Source organism: Aegilops tauschii, chromosome 6 (assembly GCF_002575655.3).
Source record: "Aegilops tauschii subsp. strangulata cultivar AL8/78 chromosome 6, Aet v6.0, whole genome shotgun sequence".
Taxonomy (NCBI): domain Eukaryota; kingdom Viridiplantae; phylum Streptophyta; class Magnoliopsida; order Poales; family Poaceae; genus Aegilops; species Aegilops tauschii.
In genome coordinates, this window is record NC_053040.3 from 92,630,575 (window position 1) to 92,640,281 (window position 9,707).

Genomic DNA, 9,707 nt, shown 5'->3' on the forward strand with positions numbered 1-9,707 from the left:
TTTGGTTGCAAAAATTGGGAAGCATTTTGCAAGATGTATGGTTTTGATGAGGGTATGCTTGTCATCATGGATCTTGGTGATCCTGACATCGAGCAAACCAATATGGACATTTGGGTCCTTGTTGATATGCCTCCAATTCTACCGCTATGTGAGTTTCTCAAACATAGTTATTAGCTAATTTATATTGTTCATTTCAAAATAGTTGACAACTTATTTTCATTGATAGCTTATTTTGATTGTTCAAACAATGTGCGGAACATGGTAGACAGAACCTACTACACCGATGGCTCTGAGTTAACTTATAAGGAGTCTAGTCATCTGGTCGGATTTTGTACTGATCTTGAGAATTACAATATCTATTGTAAAACTCCTCCACATTATGGTCAATACGTGCCACTAGTGCACGTGTTGAACTACGGTAACTACTATGGAGATACCCTGGTAAGATTTCTTACTATTACGACATTCGTGCATCTTTTGCATACTTCTAAAACTAGTACATCATTTCTAACTATGAAGTTATTACTATGTTTTTCAACAGATAATCCCAGAGGATTGTGTGCCTCATTTGATGTATCAGAATGGTAGCCTTGAAGTTTTGAACATACAACCAGGTCATCCTGCGAATCTCAACTGTCCATACCGGATTTCTAAAAGAAGTGGAGACATGAAAATCAAAGAATGGAAAAAATGTATGAACAGTCGCAAGGAGGTTCTTAGAAGCAAAAGGAAGCGAAGCGCAAAAATTGGAGACAGGATGATCTCCATTCTCCATAATGAAGAGTCGGGTCTATATTGTTTTATGCTATTTTACCTTAAAAAGGGTATTTAGGTCCTACCTAATACTGATGATCATGTGTTAAGAACAATTAAGTAGGGCTGGTTCGATGACTATGAGGATGATGATCGTATGACTTGCTATTAATAACGAGTAGAAGTTGTATGATGATGATTAGTAGGACTTGTTATTATGATGATGCATGATGCAGGCATGAAGAGTTATTATATATCAGTTATTATATATCTCTGTTAGCTAGCTTACACACCCTAAATTACCCCCTAAACCCTCCCCCTTTCAAAAAAAACAAAAACCCCAGCCACTGAAATGCTGACGCATGGATGCCTTTTGGTCCCGGTTGGTGTCACCAACCGGGACCAAAGGCCCTCCTGCCTGGGTTGGCCGCAGCGGCCACGTGGAGGCCCATCTGTCCCGGTTCGTGTAAAAACCAGGACTAAAGGGCTAGGGCATTAGTAACGACCCTTTAGTCCAGGTTCAACAACCGGGACAAAAGGCCCTTACCAACCGGGACAGATGACCCTTTTTCTATTAGTGCATGTTTCCATCCCACAATAAAACCATTTCATAGATGTTATAGTCCTAGTCACCACCTTCTGATATTCTAAGAGTCGTACAATGGAATGCAAAGAAGATTCACCCTATGGTGAAGTATACATTCACCCTTTGCAATTTGAATCCATAGAATGTCCAAAACCAACATCACCGGAACACACTCAAAGTTATATTTACAAAACTATAGCTATCCTCAGCCCCTGACACATTAATTACTACTCACCATGTCTGTTGGTGATGATGAATCCATGATACTCGGACTTATGTCGAAATATCCTGGTTGCGTAGGCATAGGTAATATTATGTTACCATTGTGTAACATCATGTTAATTTCACGCATTGTTGGTCGGTCGTCTGCACTTTCTTGAACACACAAAAGTGCAATTTGTGTGCACCTAATCATCTCCACCTTTTGGTACTCCTCACGCAATGATGGATCGATGAGCTCTTTGCATTTTTCATCTCTCCATAGTAGCCAAGCCTGAAAGTAAATTTTATTTACGGGTGATAGGAAGCATTACCGTTCTAATCAATCAAGAGTTAAAAAACCCGTTGAAGATGTTAGATGTTTACTCACATATCTCCTGAGATCATATGATCTTCCATTGATTTTGTAGGACCCAAAAGCTACCTTTCCGCTTATGATCTCCAGCAGCAATATTCCAAAGCTAAAAATGTCTGATTTCGTGGAATAAATTTTCTGGGAGAAATATTCTGGTGCCATGTAACCACTACAAATATGCCACAATTGAAAAAAAATATCAGGTTCATATAGTTCCTGCAATAGTCAAGTTTGATAATTGGAAAGCACCAATTTGTCATAGACATAATTTTGCGGCCATGATCAATTATACAACAGCAAAAGCCATTCTTCAGAGTCAATCAACAACAACAATGTTATGGATATTAAATATTTACTTACGATATTATAGTATCTTCCCATGGTTATAAATTGTAGCGTTCCATGACTATGCATGTTTAGTGTAAACATATTCAACCACTTCAATATGATTGCATCTGCACGATAGTATACCATATATAGCAGCACAAATGTAGGGCTGCAGTAGTACATCCTTTGATAAGCAAGCCAAAGAGGAGAATTTTAGAAAGAGTGGTGTCTCCATTGTAGCATCGTTTTGGTGGAAGTAACATCATTTAAAAAAATTATATAATTGAGAATACTTACATTGTGCCAACCACAGTCGTGGTATTGGATTCTACTATGTTGGAAGGACATATTCTTGCAATCCCAAAATCAGATATCTTTGGGTTCATTTCACTGTCCAAAAGAATGTTACTGGGTTTCAAGTCTCTGTGGACAACACATAAATGTGATTGTTCATGAATATAGAGAAGTCCTTGAGCTATCCCTTCTATTATGCGGGCACGAACATGCCAACTGAATTTTGCGCCTGATCCTATAGTAGACACACCGTACAAATACCATGGTTAAGTTCTTGAAACTTAAACAATTAAACATGTATGAGAGTACCTAGTGAAGCGAATATCTATACCAATAATGAATGAGTCCAAGCTTCTCTCGGGCATGTACTCATATACGAGCATCCTTTCATTGCCTTCAATACAACACCCAAGAAGCCTCACTAGATTTATATGCTGAAGCTTAGCTATCAGCCTAATTTCATTCTTGAACTCGACTAGACCTTGGAGAGAATTTAGCTTAAGTCTTTTGACAGCTATCTGTTCTCCATTAGGTAACTTTCCCTGGAAATAAGGCAGTCGTTAGATATTATACTCCTTTTTTTGTCAATGCTTAGTAAAACAAAATCATAATGTTTCTGAAAATGATATCTATACTTGTCTCTATTTTCGAAGTGTTATTATCATTAAATGTTAGAAATGTGAGTCCCTTCCCTAACATATGCGTCACCGCATATATTATTGCGGAATCCAAATTATCTATTAATTTGCATTATTGCTCTAACACACCATAAAAACTTTATAATGGGAGTATCATAGAAAGTATCATGCATGTGAGCTAAACAATTTTGATGAGGTGAAATACAATTAAATAAAGAAAAAAAGTGTTGAGTATCATTGATACTATATCATAATACATGTTCTGCTACTATGTGTCCTACATGCCAGTAAATGCAATTATCTAAAATACTAACATAGTATAATAGTATTATGCACTACGGAGGTAGTATCATACACTAGTATAATATGCATAATACCAGTGTATGATACTCCCTGCTGTGAAGTAGCCTTAAACTAGAATTTCAACAAGTAGTGTTGCCTTTTGCAACTAAAGAGAATGCAATTTATACTAGTAGCATTGATGTGGACGCTATAGTTGACATTTAGTTTTTAGAACTTGTTTACTGAATGGGTAATAATAGAGACAACTTCCTCCTCAAGATACTTGCCTGAAAGACTGGACCAAATCCACCTTCTCCTACTCTTTTCGAGAAGTTCTCCGTAGCATCATTTACCTCAGCAAATTTATATAATGAAAATCCTGAGTTACTTTCGTTCATGATCTCTTTCTCCCATAATGCGAGTTCCTTCAGCAACCGTGATTCTGTTCTTGCAGAAGTGAAAGAAAATCAGGATTATAAGCTTACGCATGAGGACAATATGTTAAAAGAATAAGAAAAAAACAGATCTGTCATGATTCGGGGATGGGTTTGTTAATTTACCTCTAATTCGTTTGAGAACTAAAAGAAGACACAAGATGAGCAGTACAAGGAAGGGCACTACTCCAATTATGGTGATCTTGTTCACCGTGCTCATCCCCCCTAATATAAACAGTAAAATATACAATATCAACAGTTCATATTTTTTTTCAAAATAATGGAATATTGGCCACAACCATCAGAAATTCATATACTTTTTAGTTTTTACACATAATAAATATAAACAGTCTTGCTACATCTCAGTCGACTACGAACTAGTCTCAGTCGATGCTATATTCATAAGATCTTACATTGAGATCCGTGTAATTTTCTTCTTCATTATTTTCTTTCTTATTACATGTTGTGTCACCTTTTTCCGAAAAGGAGGATAACCTCCAGCCTCTGCATCAAAGCGATGCATAGATCAATTTTATTAAATTATTAAACAGAACCCGACAAAACAAGTACATTGATCAATCCAAAGCCACCTTCCTTGCAACCATAATCGCTACACCTACCAACTTGACGATGTGCCCGACCACGTGTCAACACACACCATATAATCTGGTGGCCTCACCAAGCTGCCCGTCGACAAGCCGAGCACACAAACTGGTCTAGTAGACCCTAAGTACGCACCACATGGACGCTCTAGAATCACATGCCACCATATTCCACCATCCCACCTTTAGGAGCGACCAACGCATTCACCTTGCCAGGCCATGCTACCATCGACGCCACCACAATGCCAGACAACGCCATCACCTACGCTTGTCCAGCAGCACGCGTTTGTCGCCGAGGCTCCGCTGCACCACGCCGCTGAGACCCGTCGGTGTTGCCGCGGTAGAAGCAACACTGCACCTTCTCTTGTCCCCTCCAGCTAGCACCACCTCCAAAACGATGCCCCCAAGTGGGATGACGGCCCAAAGACCCGTCATCGTCCGATCCGGGAATCCCAGATCTAGGATTTCCCCCAGAGCAGCCGGACCGAGGTGACGACGATGCCTTCGACAAGGGGGCCACGCCAATGGTGCCGCCATCGTCTGGCAAAACCGAGGTCGACATGGTTTTCACCGGCAATCGCGCCATGCCGGTCCGGAATTTGGCTGGATCCGTGTGGTCCAGGTCGTGAAGACGAACACAGTAGCCGGCCGGCCACACGTACGGGCTGGATCGGGAGCCACCCCGCACGACGCCACCGACAGCCGTAGTACCAGCCCTCTCCGGCAACCTTGCAACGCCACCGCCACCGCCCACCACCACGCCGCCGCTACGTGCCTTCGCCATAGGCGAGAGGCCGCGCCGCCAGCGACCCAGATCCAGGCAGGTGCCCCGTGCCCGTGGGTGCCTGCATCACCCAAACCTTCACGGTAGGGGAGAGAACCTCCGCCACTGCCATCGGCCGCCAGGCTTCACCCGGTGGCTTCCTCCAGCGGTGACGATGGGAGGAACGAGATATGCGGCCAGGGTTCGGTGTCCGCTCGAGTCGCCTAGGCGGGGGGCGACGTAGGGACATGTTATGTCACTTGACACACGACCGAGGTATTTTGTTTTACAAAGAATAAGTGCTAGAGTAACATAGATGATAACATCACACATATCGAGACAAAATAGATGATGTGGCAAGTAATTAATAAGGAAAGAGGCATATGGTAACATAGTTGTTACTCACACTATGAGTAACATCACAAATATCAAGACAAGATGAGTCTACAAACTAACAAATAAAGTGTTGCATGACACCACACATATATTACCGAGTGTTGCTAGGCACACGTCAAGCTGGCCGAATGCTGGACGACGCGGATGATCAAACCGTCCATGACAAGGCCAAGGTGCAGCAGAATCATTTGATTACTTGTCGTTCACATATCGGGTGAGTGAGCGCCGTGTGTAGAATAGTTTTGTATATTACTCCCCACTATAGAGGTAGTAACATAGGCCAGTAACATATGCATGTTACTAGTCTAAGTTACTCCCCATTATGGCTAGTCTCAGAGTATCTACAACCGGACTTGTCAAATCCGGCCTCTCAAATGACCGCGGACGCGCCTGGGCGCGTCTGCGAGCACTGACTGGGCACGCCTCAAATTAGTCACTTTGCATCCACTTCTCTCATATTTCATCCCCTAGATCCATACAAAGCATGCAAAAGAAATCCTACGCACTACATCTACCTACTATCCTAGCTACTCATCGTCGTCGGAGATGTCCACGACGACAGTGCCAGGTGCCGGCTGGACGTGCGGGTGTGAGGGCTCCAGCTCATCCTCCTCCTGCTCGACCTCATCCATGTAGGCGAGCATCTCCGCCTCCTCTGTGGCCTCTTGCGCCTCCATCTCTTGCCGGCGACGATGTCTTGCTTCCAGAGTCGACTCCGACTGGAGGGAATCGAGGATGGCCTGCTGCTCCGCCTGCAGATCCCCGTCGCCAGCGTCCCCCACATGCTCCTCCTCCGGCTCACCCTCCTCCTCCTCGTCCTCCTCCTCCACCTCCTCCTCCTCCTCCAACTCCTCCTTTGGATCCACTGCATCCGGAGGTAGCCCCGCGGCGATCCGGGCTTCGCGCCTAGCCCGGATCTGCTCAAGGAGCTTGAGCCGGCGCTCCGGCGTCAGAAATGGCTCGCTCCTCATCCGGCAGCGTGGGGGCATGGCTACTAGACGGACAGGTGGAGTGGAAAGTGGCGGCGGCGGCGGACAGGAGGAGGAAAATGTGAATGGATGATAGGGTTTCAATGCCGCTGGACGACTTAAATAGCCGGGCAATGCACTACGCGGCCTGTCGGAGCTGCGCCATGCGGCGCCACCGGTCCGACGGAGGAGACGAGCTTTAGACTGCCGAGTTTGAGGGCGTTTTCGGCTGGAATTCCTGCGTCAGTCCGACGTGGCGGGCGTGCCCGGGCGCCCCCTTATCCGGCCCATATTTAGACTGGATATGGAGGGTGCCGGTCAGCCCGAGCATTTAAGGCCTGTTTGAGGCGTCCGTCTGGGTCGAGAAAACGTGACTGGTCAGTGATCGGACGGCCCACTCGGGCGTATGAAGCGGGTTCAAGCGGCTATAGATGCTCTCAAGGGCAAGGAAAACTTGAACAAACAGAAAAAGGACAACAATGTTCAGAAAAGAATTAATGATAGCGTGTCTGCTATTCTTCACCCGCCTGATTTTCTTTTACGGCAGTCGATTCCCACGTGAAGCCCCGAGGGTGAGACCGGACCGGCGAGCCCGAGCATGGACCGCTCTGTCGCCGGCGCGGGCTCAGGAGGAAGGTGCAGAGGGGCTCGAAGAAATCGCGGCTAGACGAAAAGGACAAACCGCACTACCGCGGATTTTGGTCAACCGGTACAAATTGATTTGACTGAGCTGAACTGAACTTTTTTTCAGGCGACGACTGTCTAATAGTGTCCGCCCCTCATGATAGCACTCATGTACGATCGTTTGACTAATTCACATCTACTCCCTCCGTTCCAAAATAGATAACTCAACTTTATACTAACTTAGTACAAAGTTGGGTCATCTATTTTGGAACGGAGGGAATAGATGTTTTTTAATGATGTCACATCTAAACTACTACAAATATATAATGCAGTAACAAGAAAAAAAACTAAGATAAAAAACCCACAAACAGAGTGAACATCAACTTAGATGTGACATAACTATGTCACATCATCTAGATGTGTCCTAGACAGACCCATTGCACATACTTTAGGCTTGTGGAGCTGGAGCGTGCTGCTCGTTTCCTCGAAGAAGAGCACCCTCTCGTACCGCAAGCTACACCGCACTCCAACGAGCCTCCCGCCATACTGGCTTGTTGGGACCTTGTCGTGCATGGACGACGTCTGCAGCTTGCCGCGGGTGTCGTTGAGGCAGCTCCAGCACTCGGCCTCCGTGAGGTCAGGCGTGCACTGCGCCAGCACGTACTCCATGTCCGCGGCCTCTGCTCTGCCTCTCACCCACACCCTGCCGGTCCCGTACCGCTTAGCCGTCGCCGCCGCGTGCTTGATGGTCTCCTTCATCAGCTCCTCCACCCTCTCCGCGAGCAGCTGGGCGGCGTCCCAGCCAGACTCGCCGGAGTCGCTCCACCCGGAGCACCTCGGCTGCTCCGTGAGGGCGGAGAGGAAATCCTCGCCGGAGAAGCGGAGCGTGTAGTTGTCGTAGTAAACGGTCGCGTCTCTTCTGGACGGGCAGTACAGCTCGGCGGCGCCGCGGAAGGCGGCGGCGAGGCCGCCCGTGCAGTTGGGCCCGGCGCAGTCGCCTCGGCACAGCGCCAGGCCGTAGACGGCGTCGGGTGCCACGCCGATGCTCGCCTTGGCGAACCCGCCGTTCGCGCCGGCCCCGGCGACGAGCGCCGCACCGAGGACCTCCAGGTTGGACCTGTACGTGCTGTTGGGCTCGTACAGGGCGCCGGTGCAGACCGTGCACTTGCGGAACGGTTCCACTGATCCCACCGGTGACGCGGACACGGCCGACTGGTCTCTGCCGGAAGTTAGTAGCGTAACGAGGAGGAGGAGGAAGAGCATGATGTGGTTGCGCACCATTTGCTTGGTAATTCGACAGTTGACGATTAGCTCTCCCAAGTCTCCTTTGGAGCACGCGATTTATTCAGCTGCCGTTTTGACAGCCATATGCGTCGACTTTCTGGTATGCATTCGCTTTGCAGCTCGCTGTAAACTGACTGGATCAAATGTACTGTGGAATAATTGGGTTGTTTGCACGTAAATGTGTGTTAATTAACTGCAAGTAGGAGCATCATGAATGACTCGATCAAACATGTTCCCTGACACTGAGCCAACCATAGCCGTATGTTAAGATACTGAAACTACTTCCATTATACAAAAGTCACTCCATATGTCAAGATGGTAAAGGGGACACAACTCTCTTTTGGTCAGATAACTAGGTTGGACAACCACCGGAGAGGAAGTATCCAGAACTCTTCTCATTTGTCATCAACAGGGAGACGACACTGATTAACATTATGAACCAGGCGGATTTCAACATGCAATTCCAGAGACCTCTATCACAACAAGCTTTCCAACAATACAACATGGTGCAAGACTTGATTCATAACAGGGGGAACACTGATCATAGAGACATCTGGAGATATCATTGGCCCTCCAATCACTACTCCTCAATGAAGATGTATAGGCGTATCATGGGAATCAACACAGCTCGTGTTATTTTTAAAAACCTTTGGGGTACATCTTGCATACTGAGACATAAGATTTTCCGTTGGCTGTTGTTACATGATAGGCTTAATACCAGAAACATGCTACACAGAAGGAGTATGCATCTCTCGGATTATCATTGTGCCCTATGCTCTGATGATGTGGAAGAAACATTGCATCACCTGTTCTGGAATTGTCCTTTTGCTCTCTCATGCTGGGATATCATTACCCTAGAGAGACCTAGGGGTATATCAACATTTGATGAAATTCTACTCATTGCCAATCAATTACCAAAGGACTTTGCTCTTGACATCATCATTATGAGCTGTTGGAGCATTTGGTCAGTAAGAAACGACAAAATCTTCAGAACAGCAGCCCCTCATCTAGGCACATGGAAATTCTATTTGAAAGAAGGTATATGGGCAACACAACTTAGGGCTAAAGAAGGCAAAACAGAGAAGCTCAGGACCTGGTCTGAACAATTTTTGTAAATGATTTTCCTTATGATTCCCAGAACCGGTGTAGGCTGAGGCAATTTTTTTGCCTCTTCTTTTTATT

The 9,707-nt window shown here is 45.9% G+C and overlaps 1 protein-coding gene across 1 annotated transcript; it reads right to left on the bottom strand.

Annotated features, from left to right (window-relative positions):
- Nucleotides 1-1,286: 1,286 nt before the first annotated feature.
- Nucleotides 1,287-8,522, bottom strand: LOC109731611 (cysteine-rich receptor-like protein kinase 15). Its single transcript, XM_073501775.1, has 7 exons — nucleotides 7,685-8,522; nucleotides 4,015-4,113; nucleotides 3,742-3,896; nucleotides 2,844-3,076; nucleotides 2,538-2,750; nucleotides 1,929-2,082; nucleotides 1,287-1,832 (listed from the first exon to the last, which is right to left on the bottom strand). Exons 1-7 carry the CDS (start codon nucleotides 8,520-8,522, stop codon nucleotides 1,560-1,562), a joined length of 1,965 nt encoding a protein of 654 aa, XP_073357876.1. The 3' UTR covers nucleotides 1,287-1,559.
- Between the last annotated feature and the right edge of the window lie 1,185 nt (nucleotides 8,523-9,707).

Coding starts and splice junctions, on each gene's coding strand:
- LOC109731611 (XM_073501775.1), bottom strand. CDS start 8,522: ATGGTGCGCAACCACATCATGCTCTTCCTCCTCCTCCTCGTTACGCTA. Junction 2,751..2,843: donor ATAGATATTCGCTTCACTAG/GTACTCTCATAC, acceptor CGCAAAATTCAG/TTGGCATGTTCGTGCCCGCA. Junction 1,833..1,928: donor CATATGATCTCAGGAGATAT/GTGAGTAAACAT, acceptor ATTTACTTTCAG/GCTTGGCTACTATGGAGAGA.